Here is a 27,651-nt window from a genome sequence, read left to right as displayed (position 1 = left end):
TTGCTGCTAATCGAAAAGAGTGTTAACATTGCCAGCAATGGGGAGGCTAAATGCCGCCACCATAAAGAACTCCCCACCTGCCACAGGTGTGGGCAGAAACATGAGAGGAGCTCCCGGAACTCCCCCTGAACAAGGCCGATGCAGTGCCCTAACTGCCTCAGCCGCCACATGGCTCATGATACCCGGTGCCACCACTACCAAAAGGTGCTCCGCCAATTAAATAACCGTAAACCAGATAGTTCGCCCACCAGCAGCAAAAAACCTACAACGATTAGGCCAGCAACCGCAGTCACAGCAGGCTGCTCATATGCTGAGAAACTTAAAACTTCAGCCAACCAAGAGGTCAACCAACTTAAATTAGTCATAGAAACCTTAGTTACTAAAATAGCACTAATTGAAAATAACCGTAACTCGACCAACTTATAAAAATTAAAAAAAACAAAAAAACCCCTCAATATTCGGGTCTGGGCCATGGGAGATAAGTCTCCATATGCCCCTGCTAAAAATCTAAACATAGGAAATAAGGGCCTCAACGTTCTCCAATGGAACGCCAAAGGCCTCCATTCAATGGGACATGGTGCCGAACTCATACAACTCATTAGCACTAGTAATATCAAGCCAGATATTATTTGCCTGCAAGAAACTTGGCTAGGGACTGGCACCAGTAAAAATAAACTAAAAAACCTAAAACATTTAAAATACCAGGCTACTCAACCTACTATAAACATAGGGAAAATAGCACTAGAGGTGGAATAGTCACCTTAATTAAAAGTAATATACCACATAGTGAAATTAAATACGAATCTGTTAACACCAACTTAGAAGTCCTAGGACTTACTATATTAAACGACAAAATGCCTATAGACATAATTAATGTCTATAGCCCACCGGGAACAGCCCATAAACAGCTAACTTTAAGAGATTACAATAAACTTATCAAACCAAACAATAATCTAATACTGGTAGGAGATTTTAATAGTCACAACACACTGTGGGGAGGTCAGCAATCTGACGCACAGGGAGACATACTGGAAGAGTTCATCAACACGCACAACCTAGTATGTCTCAACGATGGCAGTATAACCTTCTATAACGACCAATCACTAACCACATCTGCCATCAACCTCACTATAACCTCCACTAAAATAGGTGCAAACGCCCAATGGGAGGTGCTCGATGCTCTTAACAGCGACCAACCTCCCTATCTTAACCAGGTATAAATGTAATGAGAATTATGCACAAGAAGAAAAATTTATACCTAAATTTAAATTCAGTAAAGCCGACTGGGCAGGTTTTACAAGCGACTGTAGCAAAATAAAAATAGAAAATAATCTAAGTATCGACAACGCTACCACCAAACTTACAAATGAAATAATAAATATAGCAGAGAAAAACATACCTAAAACCAAACAACCTAGTAAAAATAAACCAATTAGTTGGTGGACGGATGAAATCAAAGCTAAATGCGGCTTCAGAAATGGGATGCGTAAAATCTTTAAAAAAAACAGGTAAACAAGAGTATCATGCTAAGTACAAAATAGCCAAAAGTGAAGTAGGTAAACTTATCATAGAAGCTAAACAGGCCAGCTGGCAGACATTCTGTGGCGAATTTAATAATAGAACCTCCATTAGAGAAATGTGGAAAAAAGTTAAAGCTATACAAGGACAACGCACGGCCACCACAGTCCTTCAAAAACATAAAAAAGCAACCACTAATAAACAAAAGGCCGACCTTCTTAGTAAAACATTTAGTAAAAACAGCAGTAATGAAAACTTTCCCAAACAATTTTTTGATAAACTTAAGAAAGATAACTGTTTACCAACAACCGATACTAATACAGCCAATCACCCTAACACTGATAACTTAGAATTTAATAAACCATTAACACTGATAGAATTAAAAACCGCTCTTAAAGCAAAAAAAAAGTACCGCCACCGGGCCTGACCAAGTTAGCTATATACTACTCAAACACATGCCGGACGTAACCTTAGAGGTAGTGTTATCGCTCTTTAACTGAATCTGGAGGGAGGGCCAAATGCCTACTGCATGGAAACACGCAGAATGCTCTAGTCTCCCTAAAGCGGGAAAAGACCACTCCCTCCCGGGGAGTTATAGGCCGATAACACTCACGTCCCACATGTGTATTTAAAAACGCTAGAGACTATCATTAATAGTAGATTTAGATCTCAACAATAGACCAAATAGTCAAACTTCAAAATAGTATCAACGATGCCTTTCGCAAATCTAATAAAGTATTAGCAATATTCATAGACATCGAAAAAGCATTTGATATGGTATGGCGACAAGGCCTACTCAATAAACTACAAACTAATGGAATTAAAGACAATATGTTTAACTTCATCAATAATTTTATTCATAATAGATCAATCTCAGTCAGAGTAAACGGCCACTACTCAGATAAAACTGAAATAATTAATGGAATACCACAAGGCTCGGTCCTATCACCAACCTTATTTAACATATTTATTTATGACATAACTAAAGCACTTAATGCTAAAGGTAAACTTAAATCAACCACTCCACTAAACACAGCACTGTTTGCCGATGACTGCGCCATCTGGCGCACAGGCAGAGTAACCAAGAACATATTTAATTTAATGCAAGACGATATGAACAAATTAAATAAATGAGCCCTGGACTGGGGCATTAAATGATCTGAAACTAAAACAGTTTGTATGCTATTTAATAAAGTCAACTCGCCAGATAACCTTCAAATAAACTCAAACAATAAGCCAATTCCAAGAGTTAGCAAATTCAAATTCAAAGTCACTTTCGACTCAAAACTAACCTAAAAATACTCTAAACTTACTAAGAGCAATCTCAGGCACCAGCTGGGGAGCGCAAACAGAGGCAATGCTTATGGTTTACAAAGCATGTATACTCTCCAGGATAGACTATGGAGCCCAAGCCTACAGTTGCGCCTCCCCAAAGCTACTGCAAAAACTAGATATCATCCAAAACCAAGCTCTTAGAACAATAGCTAAAGTTCCAGCTAATACTAGTGGCCAAAGCCTAGAAGTTGAATTTAATATTATGCCACTTAAATACCGCCGTAATCTTCAACATCTCAACTACCATCTCAAAATCCATTCGCTTAAATTAGATCACCCAGTCCAGGAACACACCCCCATAATAGCAAAACCAGGGCTAGAATTTAAAACTAATAAAAAACTTAATGATTCATTTGCCACTAGGGCTAGTAAACTTGAAATAGAGGTAGGAATTGATAACACACCTGTGGTACTATACCAACTCAACCAGCTAATGGAATGCCACACTCCTTTCCTAATAAAAAAAAGCTACTGATCAAACCCCCTTTCCACCATTTAAGAAAGTCCTGTTCGAAGCCGCAGCTAATGAAAACTACCCTGAGCATATCCATATCTATATGGATAGCTAAAAAAATCCAGATAACGGTAGGGTTGGCTTCGCAATAGTTGAAGAAAAAATATCCAAACACTCTAAACTAGTTAAATATGCCAGGCTGTCAGATAATCTATCAGTCTATACAGCAGAACTGACAGCCATCTATGAAGTGCTAATCTGGATTAAAAATAAACAATACCCTAAAAGCGTTCTCTTTTCAGATAGTCTTAGCTCCATCCAATCACTTCAAACTAATAAATCTACCAGGCCAGATATCTTCGCAGCTATCCATAATAAACTTCAAGAAATAAACCAGCTTAATCTAACAGTAGTATTTGAATGGGTCCCAGCCCATGTAGGTATAATTGGCAATGAAATAGCTGACAATGGAGCCAAAACTGCACTTTCAATCACTAGTACAATTACAGCACTACCTTTAGGAATATCAGAACTAATGTCAAAAGCAAGAAAACACTACATTAATCAATGGCAGGCAAACTGGGACCTATCAACTAATACATGGCACTATAACATCAAGCCACTAGTCAACTCTATCTGACCTAAACACCCAAACACTTATGTGGATAAACTAATCACTAAACTACGCATAGGTAAATCCTCACAGCTCAACAGCTGCTCTTTCACCAAACTAAATCCTGACTGCGAATGTGGCACCCGGGAGGATATGAAACACTACCTCCTGGATTGCACGCTACACAACAGCCAGAGAAAACTAATGATAGAATCAATAACCGAAGCCAACCACAATAAAACAATTACTCCTAATTTTTTTACTTAACCCTGATAAATTCCTCAAAACCAAAACCTTCACAGCAGTATACCAATTCGTCCAGTCCACCAAACCAAAATTATAAAAGCCACGTGCCACCCGCCGTGCCAGCGTTCGATCGGCGCGAACCACCATTTCGACCGATCGCAGGCAGGATGGGAATCCGTAGCGCACCCACTGGGCTCCTGGCAAGTCATTTAGTCAAAAGCTAAAACTAGAAAAAGATCGCAACCACCCGCCTGTACGTCTCTGGAGGGAAAAGCGACCTTCTGCACTCGACCGACACGCATTCCAATCTGGGAGACCAACAGAGGGAAGGTGGCGATCTATAACTAAGTTAAATAATTAGTATACTACTTAACTCGTGACACCTGTGACTCCCTGGAAGGAACATCCACCCTACGCACTCGAAGTGACTAGGTATTCAAACCCGGGGAGAGAACGGTGAAACGACAAAAGTACAACCATATACCTAAACAAGTTAGCTGATAAATGCAGCTATAAATTAACAATTGCTCAAAACCTCCTGCCTGTACATCTCTTGGATGGAAGAGCGACCTTAAGCACTCGACCAACAAGCACTCCAACCAGAGAGATCAACGGCGGGATGGTAGCAAGTGATTAATAACTACTAGATATGACAATACTTAAATCGTAACACCTGTAACCCCTTGGCGGAACATCCACCCTTCGCACTCGACCAGACTATGTATTCCATTCAAGGGGAGAACAGTAAAACGACACAAGTAGAAGCATATACTTAAACTAGATAGCTGGCATAAAATAAAAATATTAATCAACAATTATTCAAAACCACCCGCCTGTACAACTCCGGGAGGGAAGAGCGACCTTAAGCACACGACCGACAAGCACTCCAACCCTGGGGTTCAACGGCGGGACGATAGCAAATAATTAATAACCATTGTTAACCTTACTGTTCTGAAACTCGTGTGCTGCAATTGGTGTATACCACTCCCAAATGTTTTGGTGGCCCTTAAAAACAAACAAGATAGGATACCACTAATTACCATTTTTTCTTGCAGCATTCTCAATGGTCCAATCCAGCCAATCACGAACAAGGAACCTTACATGTAAATAAACTGCACAATTGTGTCTTTTGCACTTGCACCATGTTCTTTATTACTGATGCATGAAATCCTGGCTCACTAAGGTAAGTCAACTAGGACAACAGAGGAAGTAGCAAGCAGGAAAACAAGATAGACCTAAAGACAAACCAAGTACCGTATATCTTCGCCTGTAAGTCGATCTCGACTATAAGTCGAGTCCCTAATTTCAAGCCCTGAAAACGTATTTTTTTATTGACCCGTTTATAAGTCGACCCATGAAAAACTACTTATAAATATTGAAATATTTCTTATTTTCAGCACATGAGAACAATAATATTTGAACAAAAGAAAATTATTTTACAACACGTTTTGTACATCGCAATATGATCAGACTATTCCAATCAAACTATCATTATTACATAGCATCAAAACGAAATATTCCCTTAGTAGAGAGTGAAAGCTGTTTTGACTGTTACTGTATAGTACTGTACAGATGGTTTTGTGCACAGACAACAACTTTATTTATAAACACTGACAACAGATCACTACGATAAAACTGAAAGTATCACGTTTTGCCGCCATATTAATACATGTAAGGAGGATAACTCTGGAAAGTACACTGGTTTTTGTACCAAATGATTTGTGTCCCTATTGGTCTCACTACACAGATGTCAACTGCCATTGAAACCCATGTTAAACTGCCCAACTTCAAGTGAAGATTGCCCATAGAACGGGTTCTCATTGGCACCAACAACATACACCATTGCGAACATACATTATATAAGCATTTATTTTCACTGCAAAATTGAGAACATTTCCGTCTCAGTTTTTTGCTATATGACTGCATCTGGCTGTAGTACCGGTCCGAACAGGTGGTTCATTAATCGATTCACTCTGGCTGTCACGTGCGCTATATACCCATGTCCCAAAAGGTCGATGCACAATATTACAAAATAACATGGGCAAAATACAGCCAGAAGGCTTACCATTAAACATACATATTGTTTTAATTCTTCACCATTTCCTAGAAGTGAATATGTGAACCATAACATGTGTCACAATTAGGAACTATAGTGGACCGTGATGAATGAACTCTCACCCGGAAGTGATCTGTGTAGTGAGACCTTAAAGTCTAGTGACCAATTCTGTCAAACTTGGTTTGAAGTCAGTTTGATAATTTGGGTCATTTACACCATGAAAAGCTATACTAGAGCCGTGTAACTTATGAACTCTAACCAATACACCAAAAGATAGATGTACCATACCATCCAATAAAACTTCATATCACATTGTTACTCCTTGGTCATCCACACAGTAGATGGCCATCAAACAAGCAGCCACTATATGGTAATGTATGACCTTGTTGGTAGTTCTGATATGGGGAACATACAAAGAAGATAATTATCTAGTTAGTTCATTAAAATATTAGTTTCCATCAATTGTTGCTATGGGCAACAATTGTTTCATAATGAAGTGTTGAAATCCTGGTTTTTTCTGTATATTTCAGCATGAAGATCCACATATTTTTAATGGCAGACACAAATTCTACTTTCATAGTAGAAAACTATGTTATATATTCACAATACCATCAAAACTGTTTGTCATTATGACTGTACATTTGAAAAAAATCATTATGCACAAAATCACAGAAATTAGGGTGATTTGGATATGACCTTGTGACCTTGAATTTTGACCTTTTACAATGAGAAACTCAGTGTTAGACACTCAGATTAATTTATTTATTACATGTAAGAACACTAGAATATACATTTTGACAAACACACCCCTAAAAAATAAAAATAAAATAAAAATAAAAATAATAAAAATAAATAAAATTGACATGTTTGCAATATTTACCCAAACAGGGCCCCCATACACTTGGCTGAAATCAACATCGATGTAATTACCTTTTATAAGGATGCTACACTTGTACATTTTCATTTTGGCTTGCTAAAGTTATATATTTTGGGATAAACAGTAATTTCATGTTTTACATTATGGTCTCACTACACAGATGTCATCTGCCATTGAAACCCATGTTAAACTGCCCAACTTCAAGTGAAGATTGCCCATAGAACGGGTTCTCATTGGCACCAACAACATACACCATTGCGAACATACATTATATAAGCATTTATTTTCACTGCAAAATTGAGAACATTTCCGTCTCAGTTTTTTGCTATATGACCGCATCTGGCTGTAGTACCGGTCCGAACAGGTGGTTCATTAATCGATTCACTCCGGCTGTCACGTGCGCTATATACCCATGTCCCAAAAGGTCGATGCACAATATTACAAAATAACATGGGCAAAATACAGCCAGAAGGCTTACCATTAAACATACATATTGTTTTAATTCTTCACCATTTCCTAGAAGTGAATATGTGAACCATAACATGTGTCACAATTAGGAACTATAGTGGAACGTCATCAATGAACTCTCACCCGGAAGTGATCTGTGTAGTGAGACCATTGCTCTAGATAAGTGAACTGCAGAGATCAGTCTATTTTAAGGGAAAGCTTAGTAATATTCATGAAGTTAATCACCGCCAAAACATTGTTTGAACAACCATTAATGCCAGTGACCAGATTTCAAAATAAACTCAGGCAACAGGTAGTTAGTATTGTTTACATTTTTACTATTAGTTATGACTTAATTTAACTAAGTGGACTGTTGTCTTGGCATGTGAGTGAGATCGTACGCCTTTTCGCATAACCAAAACCGTTCTAATGCCAAAAAAAAATAGGTTATAAAAAATAAATGTGTCAAATTAACATATTTGAGTATAAATACATGGCATACTTCAACAATAAAACTTGTAAAATAATCCCTAAAACAGTAATATTTTTTGGTGAACTTTTTTTACCCTCTTATAAGTCGACCCCCCAAGTTATAAAATAATTTTTGGGTGAAAAAAATTCGACTTATAGGCGAAGATATACGGTAAGCCTAATAAATTATACTATACTACAAACGATTGCCAACATATAGATATTGTTCATTTCGCCTCAGTCATTTCATTTCTTCATAAAATAATCTATCCAGGGGGCGGGAATCAAAAATCTTATACTATACTTAGCTGTCAACTATACTCCTGTACAATTGCTACTAGATACTATTAACCTCGTTTTTATTCATTGGTAATAAAGTTAAGTATATCAAGCATTAGGCTTTTTAAACCAATACCTACACTATAAGGGTTTCACCCTTCAAATTAGATAGCTAGATTAGTCTAACTACCCCTCCGTCATTGTATTCAATGCTATACAAAGATGGAGGGGGATGGGTGGTCATGAATGACCGTTGAACTCACTAGATTAGGGACTTAAGACAATAGGTACAACCTTAACACAAAACTAGGATTCACACACAGACTACACGCTCACTGCATCAGTACACAGGGTGCATTGACTAATGATAACAATGCACCCGCCCCCATTTAATGGCCCGGACAAAAGAATACCGGTTCTGAGTACACAATTGCAATGCACCCGGGGGAAGCTGAACAAAAGAATATCGGCTTCCCCCACCCAAACCCCCAATACTTGCTGCTGGTAATAACTTGGTACTTGGTGATGCCTATGGGCAACCTAGGGAGACACCACAGCATCGTAGAGGTCTAAAATTAACGAGCTACTCTCGATTCACTAATATCAAAACCTATATTAGCTCGGCCATTTACCTTTCGACCGACTGTTCAAAATTGCACCAAATTCCCTCGATCAAAATTGTGCACCCTTTTCTCTTTGGTATTTAACTGCTCCATTCAAATTCCATAGCACCACCACACCCCCCCCCCCCCCCCCCCCCCTGCTACCGATTTGATCGGGCAGCTGGTGCTCCCTTGCACCTGCCAGTGCAGGCGGTCCCTCCTCTCCCCTCCCCCCACCTTTCCTGTTGTGGACGACAGGCGTGCGCTACAACAGCTTGTTCTGAATGTGCATGTAAAACCCTATGACATGACATGACACAATCAAAACGAGTAGACCATGAAGGGGCAACAGCGGGTTTCCTCTCTCAATATCTGTGTGGTCCATAACCATATGTCCGACGCCATAAACCGTAACCGTAAATAAAATGTGTTGAGTGCGTTAAATAAAACCTTTCTTTCTTTCTTTTATTCCTACATAATAAATACAACCTATAAGTTATTTCAGATGCAAGTAAAAATCACAAGCATGGAACAGACAAACAATACAACACCAGAAGTAGCTCTTAAATTAGTTACCCTGTATGTTCAGGAAATTTGACGTTCCCTCCTAAAGCTGCCAGCGCCAAACTGTCTCCACGTTGATACAACTGTTCAAACGGAGACTCCAAAAACGCCATCGCATACAGAACACAACCCAAAGACTGGAGAACAAAAAAATGTATTGCAATATTATTTTTCAAATAGTGTTAATAGAAATAATAACAAAAACTAAATAGGATATCAATTGGTACCATAATTATATACTCTGTCAAAAAAGAAACATAGGTGATAGAGAAAGAAGAAAAGTGTTTGATTTTACAAAATATCGTTGTTGTTTTTGTACAATGTTGCGGAATGACCATGTTTGTTAACGTTCCTGGAATGGGATAGCATGCCCAAATGCACCCTAAAACAAATTTAATGCAGGAAATCGGCGTGAAATGGTCAAATTTTGGTGAATGCACGTGAAACTTGGGGGAAAAAGATTGGGGTAGTGATGTGTATTTAAAGCTGCAATGCTCGCAATGATGCCTCATTTCCATTTTGACGTAGACGAGTTACAAGATGCCAAGACTAAGCCTGCCGAATTGAAACATTGCAATAGGCCACCTCCAGTTAGGTGAATCACAGTCAGCAGTCGCACGCCACATGAACGTCCATCAGAGCACCATTTCACGTCTCTGGGACAAGTACCAGTAGTTTCAATCAGCCCAGAAGTGGAAGACCTCGCATAACAACTGCAGCACAAGATTGCTACATCTGGGTTCTGCACTTGTGTCACCGAACTGCCACAGCAACGAACACTGCTGGACACATACCTGGTTTGAGAAGGGTGTCTGCACAAACCATTCGGAACCGACTTCGAGAAGCTGGTTTATGGGCATTTACGTGTTCGCTGGTGCACGAATGTACAGGGGTGGAACTTGGGGAAACTGGCGGCAAGTATGGTTCAGTGACGAGTCACGTTTCCTTCTACAGCGACGTGATGGACGACGTGTTTACAGACGCCGCAATGAACGTTTTTAGCCAATAACTGCATCGCCCAAGTTGACAGATTTGGTGGAGGGAGTGTCATGATGTGGGGAGCCATCTCATACACCGGCAGAAGGCAACCTGACAGCTGTACGCTACTGGGATGAAATTCTTTGCCGTCACACGCTTTCCATTTTGGATCGACAGAGAGAACTCTTTCAGCAGGACAATGCCAGGCCGCATACAGCATGTGTAACAATGGATTTCCTACAGAATGAGAACATTAATGTGCTGCCATGGCCATCAGGATCGCCAGATCTCAACCCCATTGAACATCTATGGGACGAACTGGACAGACGTGTACGCCAGCGTGACCCAGAGCCTCAGACGCTTCCACAACTGTCACATGCACTGCAGGAAGAATGGGCTAGGATTTCACGTGCCCGGATTCAGAGACTCATTCAGTCTATGCCAAGGAGATGTCGCGCAGTGATTGCTGCTGCTGGTGGCCACACAAGGTACTGATTTCACCTCCCTCGTGCCGTCAGTCCATAGCAAGAACATTGTCACATACTCATGTCAAATTTTACTGTGATACCATCATAAATAACGAAATTATGCCACTTTGTATTAAAGAGATAATTCCATGAATATTTCACCTGTGCGTTTCTTTTTTGACAGTATATTTATTAAATTTTTCAGAATTACCAAAAGTTTGACAACCGTAGCCGATGATTAATTAATCAATGTGCTCTAGTGGTGTTGTTAAACAAAACAAACTTGTATTTTAATTATTTAATAATATATGCATGTACAATAAAAAAAAAATTAATGTTTGCAAAAACTATCCTTTTAAATAAAAATCTGCTTATATCGGTGTAAGAAAAAACAAATCACCCTATGAAAGTTCTTGGTTTTAGTTTGTATTAGACTGGATCTCAATCTAAAATATCTGACCTAATCTAAATGATATGTCCAAGTGATCCGTACATACCTGCATGTGGAAATAAAAAGAGGGCCAACCGACACAACATATTTATGACCATATTTTATCACATACATAAGACTAATCAAGAGCAGAGATGGGGTAATCGTAATCGATTACATGTTTTCATGTAATCGTAATTGATTACATTGTTTGAGAATGTCATGTAATCGCAATCATAATCGATTACATTGCTAATGTAATCGTAATCAGTCATTACTTTCATGATTACTCATAATTATTTACTAAACTTAGATGTGTTTAGCATCAACTCCAGTAACAGTGCCTGTAGTTAGAAGCAGTACTGGTCAGTCAGTAGAACTGATCTCCCATTGTCTACTACTCTCATAGTAAAATATTATTTGCCTTGAGAAACAGGGGATCATAACGTCTGGATTATCAAATGAATGTTACCCAGGGGATGAAGACACACATTCACATAACAGTATCTATCGTGTTCACGTTTACTATAAAACCACTTGAATGAATACAGTGTTCTAGCTAGCAATATATAAAAGGGCGCTGCACCATGCCCCAGTTTTGTGTCCTAATTCATTGCCTTAAAAAAATGAATAATTTATATATTTGTTTTTATAATAAAACATTTGCGTTCCTCTGAATGCATATACAGCGTTATCACGGGTCTGATTTCAACTAAGAAACGCTTGACAATATCTCGTTTTGTCACAGGTATGAAAGTCCACCAATGGTACCGTGGCAAACTTCCTTTTCTTTTGTTAGTTGTTACGACTGCAGACGGGCAGCCAGCCAGTCATATCAAGCTTGATTCCATGGGCAGTCATCCTCACCCTGTCGCAGACACAACCACAAATAACGTGTAAAAAAATTATATATTTTAATTTGTGGATGGTATTAAATGGTATACGTTCTACAAACAATAAAAAAACCCCAAGTAATAGTGATCAGACAGTTTGCAATGACTAATTATGGCTTATTTCAATAATATAACAAAATATATATGTTAGTCATTGATACAATAAGTATATCTATGGTTATGGGTATCTTTTCGTCAATAATCCAAATTTAAGAATAATACATCTGGTTTTGGAAACTGATTCCCTCCCTGCAGTATACATACATTTATAAATGTTTCAAATAATTTAATAAATAATAAAAAATTATCTATTATGTCTTTCAATGAATGAAATCGGTATGGTTGTAAAATAAAGTGCATAACTTCATGGTGGTAACATCATTTCATTATTTGTGGAAATGTAATTATGATTGTAATCATGATTACTAAACAATGTATTCGCAATCGTAATCGATTACTTTCAATTATCTTGTAATCGTAGTCGTGACATTCTAAAGTAATCGTAATCGTAATCGATTACTTTTGTCAAGTAATCGCCCCATCTCTGATCAAGAGTAATATTAATAAAATGTCAGTGGTATAGCTGCCGACTGGAAATACCCACCCACACATCAGTCCGCTCATCAATATCAGCATTCATGTCTACATTGAAAAGTTCGGGGGCTCTGTACATTATAGTACACCTTTCTGCTGCAATATCCTGAAACATGAAATACAAATAATGAAAAATACAACAAATCATTGAATTTAAGTTTTGTATCCATATATTCAAGACATTGTTAGAAAAATATTAATACACATTTTATCTTATACATGCTAATCATATCACTGGAAATTTAACCTGTTTTGACATTTATATGTTAACCAGTACTTTCTTCAGGGTTTAAGTTATTCACTGAATAACCGCTGAATTTGGCAAATATAGTCAAGCCCCTGAAAACCAGACCCTCGGTAAGTTAGAATTTTAACAAAATTTAACATTTAACACTCACTTTTCTACAAAACAGAACCTCTGTAAATTAGATAGCCGTTAAAGCTGAACTTTTAACTTTGTCCTATGGGTGTTTAGTTTAGAGGGGCTTCACTGTATGTTTCCTAATGTATTCTCCAAATGGTGATGCCTGTCTGTTTAGTTATTTGTCCGACTACTTAAACAGCAAATTTCACTGAAAATTATGACAAAGTCCACCATATTTTGAACAATATTCTATTTAACAACTTAATTAAATGATGTTTGGTCTGGTCATTAACAAATAATTGATAAAGTCAACGAAAGGAAACAAACAAACAAAATCCGACAAAATTTCAAATAAGTAATTAGATTAAATGTACGTATTTGACCGGAAATAAGCCCAGGCGGCCAAGACAACTTAGGCCTCTATTGTGAGCTTAGCATGAGGTGGGCAGTGCCAAAAAAAATTAAAATTAAATGAACCAGGAAGAAAAAACAACAACTTTAAGTACCACATCTATTAATTACAGTGTTCCATTTGTTATTAATAAATAATAAATTATTAATTTAATATATATTTTTTTTTTTACTAGTATCTAATTATCAGAAACACACCTTCAGTGTTACAATTACTTACCAGTGCTGTTTAATTACATCCACAATTTAATGCTGAGAAGACATACAACAGCAGCACAATTAACAACTGGCATTACACGTTTGTTTCTGACACAGACAGACAGCTTACACTTTCTTCAGCTAGATATACATGTAGTTGTCAATATAGGTCATTGCAACTGTTCATAGCCTTTCCTCAGTTTCTCTCCAATTCAACCAATCGGATATCAGCATTTCGATCGTCATAATTGTGAAGACACACCAAAAAGCCGTCACGTGACCAAAATAACTTCGATACAACTGACCAGACATCATCGCCAAGAACTGTACGAATGACGTCAAAACAAGTGGCACAAACACGCAATGATGCTTGCCCTGCTCATATCAAGTAATGATAACCTATGAAATGCTGTCTAAATCAGTTAAAAGGCTTAAGACATTTCTTCAGAAATAAGAACGGGCTCTGCTTCGCTCCGTCCCTTCTTATTTGTGAAGAAACGTCATAATGCCTTCTAACCTATACTTTGGCTTGGGTAGATCAAAGAACCACTGCTTACATGAAATTAAAAACAATGTTACACACTGTTAGACTACTAAATCTCACTAGTAATAAGATGGTGTTACAGTGTTCCTCCTGCAGGAGGTATGACCTTTTAAATGAACCTTGAGCAAACTTGCATTTTCCTTTTATTTACTGTGATAAGGGGATGAAGTGGGGGTGGGCTTATTTATGAATAAGGGCCTAATTTCTTAAATGCTGTCAAAACGGAGGGGGCTTATTCAAAGATATGGGCTAATTTTGGGTCAAATACAGCATATTGATACAGATATTCTGATCCTTAGGTTACATGGAAAACCTACAAACCATTATCTGCTAGACAATACATTATTTTAAAACAGTAAATTTTCTCACTTGTAAATGAGTTGCCTCTTTTGCATTTCGAACTTCAACTCTTGCTTTAGCAGCTGAACCAAAGTCCATAATTATTGGAGTTTCATCTTCGGCTATCATCACATTGGCAGGTTTCAAATCCCTAAAAATTTAAGGAATATTTCATGAGTTCAGTTAAATGCCAAAATATTCTAGTATGGCAATATTAAAGTGGCTTAATCTAAATGATTACTAACTGCTGTTTTAATGAATATGTGACAGACTGGTAGATATCATATACCACCATATATCATATACCGCCAAGGAGTGTTCAGGAAGCCACTGTTTATGGTGAGTTGCAGCATATTACAATTTTAATCCATTCTTAACTTAATTAATGCAAAATTTATGTTTGGGGCAGATTAATTTGTGGTTATTTATCACTTTGTAAAATATAGTAAAAACAACAATGTTGTAAGTTAATTTAATATTAGCCCATGGTAAAATGGAGATATTTTTCACCAAACAATGACATTTGTAAGATACTTCTTGAAACAAATGTAAATACACGGATGTGATAAAATACAGGAATGTAAAGAACGGATGAAAAATGCTTCATCAGAAAATGCACAGTAGGTGTTATAATAGGGAAAACACATTACCTGTGGGCATAAGGGGGATTATGGTTATGCATGACGTTGACACCATTACATATTCCATGAAACAATCTCCAAATTTTATCTTCAGACATCTTTTCAGACCTTTTAGCAAGAATTTCCATTCTGTCTTGGATAGAACCTTTCTGTAAAGAAAAAAAAGTCAAATTATTATTTCTTTTTTATAGCTACACTAAAAACTAAGAATTAAAAAAGCAATTACTTTATTGAAAATTTAAGACTTCAATCTGACTTTAAATGTTGATTTTTTTTTTTTAATGCCACACTAGTACTTTTTTTTTTATTGACAACTGTAACACTATAAACATGGTAACTGTGACATAATCTGGTGTAAAAAGAAGTCAGAGCTTCATTTTATTTTTCCAAGTGCAGCAATTCTTTAATTTACAGCATAGCAGCAATTCTTTACTTTATGGTGTAAGTATGTTTTTACAACTGACTGAAGAGCATATAACTCTGTCTATAATGTACCAGCTCTCAACAGCATCATAATTGTTATGATTTAGACTACTACATAATAGGGCATCACTATCAACACACAACTAACAATTATATACTTAACTTACCCTGTAATAAAGCATATATCTATCAACACATCACTATTTCATTTCAACTTATTTCCGTGCTTATATCCAATTAAGGTTCAAGCATGCTGTCCTGGGCACACACCTCAGTTATCTGGATAGTCTGTCCAGGACAGTGGATTAGTTGTTAGAGAGAAGAGGGTGTAGTGGCCTTACACCTACCCACCGAGCCTCATCACTAACAATGATAGTCAACCTTCCCCTGTAATATTGCATCCTTATCAACACATCACAAACAATGACAATTAACTTACCCGTAATAGAGAATCAATATCAACACATAAGCAGACCTGTCAACCCTCCCGGATTCCGCGGGAGTCTCCCGGATTCCGCGGGGAATCTCCCGGTATTTGATCAAATCTCCTATTTCCTGTGCGGGAGACAGTTTCTCCTGTTAAATGACATTTTTGTAAGCATAAAAAAAAAATCGATCCTCTTTTGTCAAAATAACATAAGGGAAGTAACTCTACCTTTTTTTTCTCATTCGGAAAATGTCGACTACTTTCGTTTTCTGAGAATGTAACAGGCCGAATTGTCCGGACTGTTTAACCTTTGCCGAAGTGAGAATTGTGGGATAGCCTATTTATATTGTTAACAAAGCACATGGAGTTTATAAAATGACGTGTTATTATAATGTTTGTTGTCATCGTAATGGCTACGAAGCGTGTTGCCGCTAATTCAACAGGCTGTGTATTGACATTCAGTGTTGCATAAAACAAAACAAAAAAATATCCAATTTAGTTCTAATAACACCTCTGAATTGTAAAATGTCTTCCCACTGGATTACATAATGCAAATATGACGAATCGTAACTGCCAGACTCCGAGTTGACAGCGATACACACGATGCATGTTAAAATCACATGTCACAGCAAGACAACGAAAAGACCAATTAGCTGTATAAACATACTTGTGTCAGTTAATTTTGTATGTTTGTGCAGTAAAATGTTGGTTATAAGGGTACTCTTCAAGAAATTATTTTTGTACAATTAAAAAATGTTGTGTTTGACATTGACATAAAGCTACTCACGGAAATGGGTATAATTCCGGTATATTTCACACGATGTCCGTAATGAGGTTTTACTTATGATTAATGAAAATACAATGTTTATTGCATCATTATAATGATTTTAAATAAGTACCATGCCATCGTTCCTCATTATAGTAAAAACTGAATATTAATTTATAAGATTTATATAAATTTGTCTTTGGTACTTAGGTACACTAACCACAAATGATAATGTAACGCAACCTGTAAGGCTGTAAGTGTAATACCGTAAATGTACTAATTAAAATTTTTATCTCTTGTTCATATTCTTAACATTTTTGGATAAAATAATATTTTTTTTTAAATATGTATTAAATCATAATAATATTTAAACTTTAAACAAAAAAACAAAAAACAAAATGTTTTTATTTTTTTTATTTTTTTTTTAAATGCCAAGATCTAAGGTTAAGAAGTATATATGACATTATATAGTATTCATATAACTTATTGTAATAATGTTTTTTTTTAATCTTGCGATTTTGGGTTAAATTGTGTGAATTTAAAAAATCTCCTGCTTTTTGACAAAATCTCCTGCTTTTTCAACACACACCTCCTGCTTTCTCTTGACTAAAGGTTGACAGGTCTGCATAAGTAACAATGATATACTTAACATGCAATGGGGCATCACTATCAACACATCACTATCAATGGTACTCAAATTAACTAACCCTATAATAGGGCATCACTATCAACACATCGCTAACAATGTCTACTGTCTGAGAGTGATAGTTAACAGGAACCATGTTGTATTCCTCGAGTGGAATAATGTTCATGTGGCGGAATGTTCTCATAATTTCCACTTCCTGCATGGCTTGTCTCTCCTCATCTTTTGTATGGCACGTGATACGTTTCAAAGCAAACAACTGCTTCGAATGAGCATCTTCCACAAGGTCAACATAACTGAAGCCTCTGAAATATAACCACGAAATATTTTATAAACCAGCCCAACTAATATATTCTGTGGAAATACTGACAAGTGAATTGCAAATTTTTGCTATTTACCAGTGTTACGAAAATTAGTAATGAATGCCACATTTTTAATGCCACTCTCAGCACAATAAACACATTAGCTATTCATTGGCTTTGACAACCAATACAATTCAATTACATAAGTTCTCAACAACATCCCAACTCCATCCCCTCTCCCCCCCCCCAGCAAGAATGACACATATTTCCAACTGGTTTGGTGTTTTCATGGTGCAAGAATCATGATTAATTCCGTTGTATTAAAAACTAAATTATTAAGATATTTATTTAACATGCGGTAAGATGGAGAAAGAAAGAAAGAAAGAAATGTTTTATTTAACGACGCACTCAACACATTTTATTTACGGTTATATGGCGTCAGACATATGGTTAAGGACCACACACACATAGGCTACTCTTTTACGACAGGCAGCAAGGGATCTTTTATTTGCACTTCCCACAGGCAGGATAGCACAAACCATGGCCTTTGTTTAACCAGTTATGGATCACTGGTTGGTGCAAGTGGTTTACACCTACCCATTGAGCCTTGCGGAGCACTCACTCAGGGTTTTGAGTCGGTATCTGGATTAAAAACACCATGCCTCGACTGGGATCCGAACCCAGTACCTACCAGCCTGTAGACCGATGGCCTGCCACGACGCCACCGAGGCAGGTAGATGGAGAAAGAAGGAACATGTGAAACTATGACTCAAATCTGATCAAGTTTACATTTCTGAAAAACATGAAAAAAGCTTTTTGTCACTGCTGAAGAACCAAAGCGTATTATTTTGCCTTCAGACTTATTTAAAAGGAAGAAGACAATAATGACTGAAAAACCTCTTACCCTTCTCCAAGTCTTGAACGTACATAAAACCGTCGACCATTAATATCAAGAGATTCTTTGCCACACATACAACCCATTCTGAAGACAAATGAAAGGTCTAGAGAGTTCATAAAGGTCAAAAGCTATTCAAATGCCTGTGTAGTTCCACCATTTCATCAGGTACCAGTACTGTAAGAAATTGAATAAATATACTGATAACATTTCTTTAATAGTATGTTCATTACCACCTTTGAAGATCTATTTCAGATCAATCTGGTTAAGTTTTCACATTTTAACTTCTTGTTTTATGATCTGGGAAAGCACAGTAGTACAGTACCTATTTCAACTCAATTTATAATAAAGCTAAAACTAACTAAAGTCCGAACCAAATTGTTAACAACTAGGATAAAATACTCTCCTACCTTTAATTACTGTTAAGATATTCTCCAATTTTTGTCCAAACATATATCATGAAAACCCCCATTACAGTGACACAGATTCCACATACGAGACTGTAACAATGTCACCAATATCAACTTCGCTAAGATTGCATAGAGCAAAATACATGCAGTTTTCTGCCATCTTACTTGTTTATGGAATATTCTTCAAGAGAGATGGAAGCCTCCTAAATATGTAACGTAATTATGAAGACGATATTGGTGACATGTCACAGTCTCGTATGTGGAATCAGTGTCACGGTAATGGGTTTTTTCACGATTTGTGTCTGGACAAAATTTGGGGGATATCTAACGGTACGGTAGGGGAGTCATTATCGTAGTTGTTAACAATTTGGTTAAGAATTTAACTGGGAGCCGGTCAACTCGCCCCAAAACCAATTTACTCACCCCCAACACGGTTGGTCAACTCGCTCCACACTGTTTAGTCAACTCATATCATTATTATTTTCTTAATATACCAATATTTTAAGCAATAATCTGCATAAAATATTGTTGAATATGCACACCAGCCAAAAGCCTTGCCTGATCATTCCTCTAAGGAACTAATTGAGGGACAAACTCAAAAACATCGTTAAAATAGGCTTGACAGTTCATTGTAATAAATTATTATTTAACCGATATTAAGATCTCCCCAATATAAAACCATTTAATAAGTGGTCAGAGTTTCATTGTAATATTAATAAATAAAATGACAACAAAGTTGTAGACGTCCATTTTTTGTTTTGTCACAATTATTTATGGACAGTAAAGTTTGGGGCGAGTTGTCAAAACACTGGGGTGAGTTGTTTTTGGGGTGAGTTCACCATGGAGAGGGAACAAATATAACATGGAAGTAATAAAAACATAGCTCTATTCAGTACACCCCCCACCCCCTGTAATGCCACATAATGGTTTGATCTACACCCTTAGGGCATTATGTAATATTTGAATGGTCCTGTGCATTTGTAAAAAGCAGCCTATCTAAAAAATTAAAGAATATATATAACGTAATCATAATACAAAATACGATATATGTAGGCCTAGATATTTACAGAAAACGACGCCACACTTATGATGCAACGGTCACGACGTCCTGTCGCATATTAGTTTACAATCACAGTGTATAGGTTTGTTTTTATAGTGTATTCAAATATTCTACAGAAAATGTGATACTGCTTCTTTAAACGTAAATGACAGTTTGTGAAAACGAACTTACAAAACTCGCTGAAAACGTATGTATGACAAGCTATTCAAATACCATATTGTTATGTATTTTAAAAATAACAAAATATCATATTAACATTTTACATGTCTTACCGGTGTCGCTGACAAAAAAGATGCCTGTGTAATTATGCTTCTTCCTAACTGGTTGTGCATGCGTCATATGAAATGTGGGTGCTTCGGACACTAAGGTCGGACAACATATACTACAACAAGATGGCCGACCCGAAGTATGCAAATCTGCCTGGAATTGTAAGAATTTCTTTTGTACTGCTCATCTGCCATTGCTTGTTACATTGATGCTATTTAAAGTTATATAAAATAGTGAATACCTTTACAAATAAGGGGTGGAATACATTAATTAGGTTAGATATAGCGAAAGGTTTGACGTGTATTATCATTATGAGACCGACACTTTTCATACGGGCATTTAATTTTAATATTTTTAAAAACTTCAGTGGTAAAGCGGTCGCCTGATGTACGATAGATCTAGGATCGCCCCCATTGAGGTAACATATAGGCATGAGTTCCTTATTTCCCCCACTATTGGGGTATTGAATTAGCCATATGAACTGGGTATTGCATTAAACACTACAAATGACGTAGTGCTAGGCCTGGATTTGAACTCCAGACCATCGGGACTGTAGCCGAGCACTGTATCCACTCGATCAATAAGTGTTAGTGCATTTTAATACTTATAAATCTCATAGGGTGTATTTTGTGCTATATTTCTTCCAAAAGCACCCTTGCGGAGGACATTTTACACAGAATAGTCAAAATGTCTAATTTTTCAAAGGCAAAACATAGCGATACTGGATTACGAAATATAAACATTAATGTTGGTTTTATTGAACAAATTGTTTTAAAAGATATTGTATATAACTATCGCTAACCCTAACCTTAAACTAATTCTAACAAATATTTCAGCTAATGGTGATTAAAATTAGGCAAAAAATCTAAAAACTTGTGTTTACTTACGGGCATTTGTGGCCAGCTATCCAGTATTTATGTCCATTATTCCCAAAAACAGTGGTTTTCTGACCAGAATTGTTTTTAAAATCCGAACTACAATTCATATTGTAATATTTTGTGATTTTCGTTGTTGGTAAAATGATCAAATTTATTATCAAATTAGCTGTCACAATCAGTTATCGATCCCTGAAAATGACCGCGATGTGCCGCCATTGTTGTCAAGCGAAAATACTTGCCGAAAACCACTTTTTGAACTCAAAATTTTTCAAAGTATTTTCAATAGACTTCTTTCTCATTCCACTGCGCATGTGCCCGTTGCGGAGTTACTCAAGGACGCAAACCGTGAGATCTCGCCAAAATAGACCTATCTGCAAATTGGGAGGCAAAAGCAATGGGAGGTCACGAAATTCGTTATCCTTCCATCGATATCCAGCCAATGGATATCGGAAACGTTTGTGGGTAATCGTTTCACATAGAAAATGATTTTAATGTTACTCTTAAGTACGAGGGTTTGTTCGGCACATTTTATAGGAGGGAAGCCAGTGAACGCATAAGGGACTATACTATAAAGGGTATATACAGAAAATATATGTATATTTCGGACAATACTCAATAGAATATATATATATACACACACACACACATATATATGAACTTTTAATGTTATAATTACTCAGTATGTTTCAAATTTAATTATAAGTATTGTCTGTTATTACTTTTACGTTCATCTAGGTATGAACAAAAAAAATCATCCGCAAACTTATGTGAAAGAAATAACAGACACTCCTTAAATAATAATAATAATAATAATGATATATAAATATATATAGAGTGATGACGGCTCTGTACAGGACGTTCCTACACAGGTCCATCTAGTATTTTATATATTTAGATATGGTGGAAAACACATTAACAGTAAAGAAAATAAATATATTTTGTATAATACTCAATGTGTTCATGTTGACACTGTATAAAAACGTGTGCATGGGTAAACAGAACGGCACCTACCTTCAACCCCCCCCCCCCCAAAAAATCCCCCTTTTTTAAATTCCCACTTTATGGATATATGTAACAGCATAATTTTTTTTTTTTTTTTAACTTTTCACAATTAGATAGACACTAATAAAAATGCAACAAAACACCTTCCGATATATACATATACATATACATATACATATACATATACATATACATATACATATACATATACATATACATATACATATATATATATAGAGTGATGATGGCCCTGCTCAAAAACCTATACTAGCTCGACCATTTACCTTTCGACCAACCTTTCAAAATTGTGCCAAATTTTCCTCATCAAAATTGCGCACCACTTTTTTCTTTGGCATTAACGGCTCCATTCAAATTCCATAGCACCACCACCACCCCCACCCACCTGCTACCGATTCAATCGGGCTGCTGGTGCTCCCTTGCACCTGCCAGTGTAGGCGGTCCCTCCTTCCCCCCCCACCTTTCCTGTCATGGACGGAGAAGCTGGCCAAGGCCGGCTCTTGTGCCCACGACATGCGTGCGCTACAACAGCTTGCTCTGAATGTGCACGTAAAACCCTCTGACCTGACCTGACCTAACAGCGATAAGGTGCAGCAAATAACCGATCTTCACACCTTCAGGAATACTAGTACCCATTCAGTCCCGACATCTCCACTGTGTATCAATTAAGGAAGTATGAATCTGACATGCATCTAATTGCCTCTGGGCAGGCTACGCTTGACATTTGTAGATTCACTTACTATGACAATACATCGCATGAAGTCGGAATTAAATAATTACATGGAAAAAGAAAACAAACTTGTGGAGAACGGTTAATTTAATGTATTCTATTTGCATTATTTCTGAAGGAGACAACATGTCAAAAGTTGATTTATAGTCAACTATGAAGCACACATCCGTTAATTAGCAGTACAGACGGTAAAACAAGAAACAACAACAAATGTTTTAAAGACTATATATGTGGCAACCTGTACTCAGCGGCCACCTGTCTTAAGTGGCCACGTTTATCTACTCCCTTGTGTGGCCGCTTAAGACAGGTTTGACTATATATATATATATATATATATATATATATATATATATAGGTGACCGGTCAAAACCCCCTCCGGTCAAAACCCCCTCAGTCTAAACCCCCTCCAGTCAAAACCCCCTTATTTAGGAAATAATTATAAGAAATGACAAAATAATTAATACCCAAAATATTTATTCACACTTGCATATTATAACATTTGATTGCATAGACTTTTGTATAAGTCATAATCCATTAGATCGCATTTAGATCTATTTCCATCTGATGCAGTGTCCGATGCCTTTGAGAGTGATTAATAGACCAGACCCTAACCATTTTCTTGTAGCATCCCATGTGACATTTGCTGCATGTACTCTACTTTCATGTTCAAAAATAACTGCTCAATCATTAATCCCATCAATAGCTAAGATCCCTTCAATAGCTAAGATCACATAAGTAACAGAGATTGCTAATTACTATCAAATTCTTTCATTATATTATTTAAAGGATTTCTCAAGGCTTCCCAATTACATTAATCCCTGCAGCAGCTAGCCAAGATCAAGCTGTTGTTGTTGTTGTTGTTGTTGTTGCTAATTACTATCATGTTCTTTCCTTATATTGCAAATTACTATCAAGTTCTTTCATTATACTATTATATTATATAAGTAGTTTTCCTAGGCTTCCCAATTACATCTATCTCTAAGATCAAACATTTTGTAAAAACTACAATTCTAAGTCTATGAGTAGCTTCACTGAAAGCCTAAAGTCTATGTAGTGTAACATACACTAAATAACAACATAAATAAATATATTTCAGATAATTATTCAAAAGAGATTAAAACAATTATTCATCTATGTTAATAGTATACCAACTTTACCACTATAAATACCAAACAATAATAATAAGAGGGGGTTTTGACCGTCTGACTATTTATTGCAGGGGGTTTTGACTGGAGGGGGTTTTGACCGAGGGGGTTTTGACCGAAGGGGGTTTTCACCTGGATTCATATATATATACTCTCTCTCTCTCTCTCTCTCTCTATCTCTCTCTCTCTCTCTCTCTCTCAAAATATATATATATATATATCGATCGATGCCATAACCTGTCGATGCCACAACCTATGGAATCTGTCAAATGTTTTGTTTATACTTTTTACGAGAGTCTTTTAATCTGTCGTTATCAAAACCCTTTGTCCAAGTTGTTGCACTGCTTTTTAATTTAACCATTCCGCTGTAAATTTCAGCAGACCGTTTTCTACGGCCATTATACCATCTAATTCGAAATATGTACATGTTAGTTGCCAAAGTTTAAAGTCCCCTATGAAGCTACTCAAGTCGCCCATAACAACCTGTCTGTCACGCAGATATCTCGCCTGCAGTACTCAGAAGGTTAAGTCAAGAAGCATCCTATTTTACGTACAGCTTGTTTATTACGAATCTGCACGCGCGTGAACTTAGACAACACAATAATTCTGAACCAGCAAGTACTTGCTACCGATAAAGAAAAGAAAGAGATGAAAAACGTAAAAAGTTATATTTATACAAAATGCATTATACACGATTGTTATTTTAAATAGTAGCATTGATTAAAATCATATGCTATATTAATACTTACCTGCATCTAAATAATCAGCACTTGTCTATAACCTTACAAGTGTATTCCGTTCATAGATAAAACACATGCCACAGTTGAAGTTACAAGTGAGATAAATTAAATATGCTGTATAAATACGCACGTGTGTGTGTGTGGAGAGAGGTACCTGTGTGTGTGTGTGCCCACAGGTGTTCGATTCCTGGAGTGTGGGTGATTGGTTAGTACTACTTGATGGAAGAAGTCATGCGTGTACTGTCATATGTATAGTCAATATATATATGACAATATAGCATACACATATGACTAGTTCCATCAAGTTATGGTATAAATCAATTGTCATGACGTCATATTAATTATGTCACGTTGTTTGGAGGCTTCCACCCCTCTTGAAAAGTATTCAATAAAAAAAAATGGCAGTCGGCCAAAAAATTGGAATTGTTTTTTCAAGGATTATGTCTGGACAAAATGTGGGGGAAATCTAATGGTAATTAAAGGTAGGTGAGTAATTTATTTTCGTTAATAATGTGGTTTGGACTTTAGAGCGTTACGTAATTATTGAATGGCAGGATGGAAGGATGTGACATAATCTAACACGTCATGACGTGTGACGTCACTTTAATTACGCCACATACTTCAGAGGCTTCCACCCGTCTTGAAGAGTATTCCATAATAAATTACATGTTTTTTTGTCCTAGAAGGTCTCAGTGAAGTTGATATAGGTGACATGGTTACAATCTGGTATGTGGAATTTGTGTCATTGTGATGGCTTTTGCACAATTTCTGTCTTGGCAAAATGTGAGGAAAATATCTGATTGGTAATTAAAAGTAGGAGAGTAATTTTTTTGTAATTGTTAACAATGTGGTTTGGGTCAACATTAAAGCATTACGTAATTGTTGAACGGCGCCGTATGCATGTAAAAACCCGGAAATATGCTACTTTGAGTTAATGATTTCACAGTGAATTACTTTTTTTTTGGAGGGGGGGGGGGGGGGGGTCACAACCATGTACCAATGAGATGTTATGTGTTTGATTACAAAAAAAGAGTATACATGTACCCCTCTATTTTTCAGGATGAATTTTACTTGTAGAATGCAGGACACTGCATTTCAGAACATTTCATTTTCAAAATTATCAGGGAGAGTATACTATCGGTTTCCTGAATCCGACACACTCAGTCGGAGACTGCTTACATCCCGTTACGCATTTTCCTGCATGCATGCCTACTCACTGTTCTTTAACATTTAGTCAATTAAATGTTAATTGCATGTACATTTAATACATCAATTTAACTGGAAAACAAAAGCGAAAATTTGCAGATGGACAACCTAATTTTGTAATACGAAATGCTACAACGTTAGTGAAAAACAGACCATGTGGTGGGAATTCCCTGACCTCGTTTTATGTTGCACATGTTTTTAGCCAGCTCACATAGATAAAGCAAAAACTAACTTTACAAAGAGCAGGGCATAAAATTTGGCAGTCATAATTTTGTCGTTTGTCTCTCGGTTACATGCGAAACCAATATCAACATAAACGACGGGTCGTTCGTGCAAAAGCTGTAATCATTCGTCAAAATATTGTAACAAAAATATATCACTCTTTTTGGAAGAAAATAAGTTTACATTGCTGATGTGAGAATGATACATTGTATCCATTTGAAATCGGCATCCCAGTCGATACAAAGTCAGCACCGTCTTTAGAAGTCTCGAAAAAGCAGGCTATCGACATATTTACAATTTACTAAAATTTGCTGAAATTCTCAGTCCTGACGTCACGATATTTGCTGTTTGAAGCATGTCACAGAACATAAATTTGTGAGTAGTTTCTTAGAATATTATATTATATACCGATGCAATTTAACGAAAACAAAATATGCTTAGATGTATTACGGTTGTGTCATTCAGATTACCTTGGATGTTCCATCAATTGCCTTAAAACATGTATCAGAAAAAAAGACTTAACCTATGCAGTTTGATGGTAATTTGTAAAGAATTTTTGTTTTAATTTACACTGCACTTTTACCCCCAATAAAATGTTACTTTAGGCGGTTTGGGTTTAAAACTTAATAATTAATGTTTTTTGTTTTTTTCATTATGTTGGCACTGTCAAAATATAGAACATGTTCTATATCTTCGGCTGCCAGATTTGTAGTGTGTTTTGTCATATTCGATTCAGTATCAGTGTGTATCTTTTTTAACTAGTACCATACTCACCAGACCATAAAATCGATGGTCGCCCAAAGGACTACCTTTGTAAAATTCTTAGTCACTTGCTATTTTTCAACCATGCCATTTTAGTAACAGCTTTTTCTCAATCCTTCAATGTTTTTGGCAATTTACTTCATGGACCATTATTTACGAACAAAGACCTATATTTTCTTACGTGTCTCCAAAAAGGAGGGGGCTTATTCAAAGATGTGGGCCTATTTCTGGTCAAATACGGTACTCAATATAATAATGATGGGAAACAAAAGTTCGGTTCCATGACTTTACCGACACTGTACCGAAAACTGTCGTTTCCATGAAATCCAGGGGCCTGACAAGCACACACATTGTACATAGGGGATGGATGGAGGGAGAAAGAGAGAATGGGTTGGGGGTGGGGTGCGAGTCAGTTATAGTTTTCTTACTTGCAA

General features: G+C 36.6%; 2 protein-coding genes across 4 annotated transcripts in view; one reads left to right on the top strand and one right to left on the bottom strand.

Moving 5' to 3' along the window:
- The window catches only part of LOC121381886 (serine/threonine-protein kinase 16-like), a 25,427-nt gene extending 4,802 nt beyond the window's left edge, over positions 1 to 20,625 (bottom strand). The window contains exons 1-7 of one of the 2 annotated variants that reach the window (XM_041511282.1): positions 20,520 to 20,625; positions 18,787 to 18,954; positions 17,645 to 17,885; positions 15,331 to 15,470; positions 14,711 to 14,831; positions 12,835 to 12,930; positions 9,475 to 9,599 (exon numbers count right to left, since the gene is read on the bottom strand). In XM_041511282.1, the coding sequence (XP_041367216.1) occupies positions 9,475 to 9,599; positions 12,835 to 12,930; positions 14,711 to 14,831; positions 15,331 to 15,470; positions 17,645 to 17,885; positions 18,787 to 18,896 (833 nt within the window). In that variant the 5' untranslated portion in view covers positions 18,897 to 18,954; positions 20,520 to 20,625. Of the gene's footprint in view, positions 1 to 9,474; positions 9,600 to 12,834; positions 12,931 to 14,710; positions 14,832 to 15,330; positions 15,471 to 17,644; positions 17,886 to 18,786; positions 18,955 to 20,418 lie in introns of both variants that reach the window. The other variant, XM_041511280.1, reaches the window with a different exon arrangement.
- The window catches only part of LOC121381885 (dynactin subunit 2-like), a 22,507-nt gene continuing 15,445 nt past the window's right edge, over positions 20,590 to 27,651 (top strand). The window contains exon 1 of one of the 2 annotated variants that reach the window (XM_041511279.1): positions 20,590 to 20,675. In XM_041511279.1, the coding sequence (XP_041367213.1) occupies positions 20,592 to 20,675 (84 nt within the window). In that variant the 5' untranslated portion in view covers positions 20,590 to 20,591. The remainder of the gene's footprint in view (positions 20,676 to 27,651) is intronic. The other variant, XM_041511278.1, reaches the window with a different exon arrangement.

Source organism: Gigantopelta aegis, chromosome 9 (assembly GCF_016097555.1).
Source record: "Gigantopelta aegis isolate Gae_Host chromosome 9, Gae_host_genome, whole genome shotgun sequence".
NCBI classification, from domain to species: Eukaryota; Metazoa; Mollusca; class Gastropoda; order Neomphalida; family Peltospiridae; genus Gigantopelta; species Gigantopelta aegis.
Note: the sequence above shows the minus strand (reverse complement) of the source record. Positions and strands in the feature narration are given on the sequence as shown.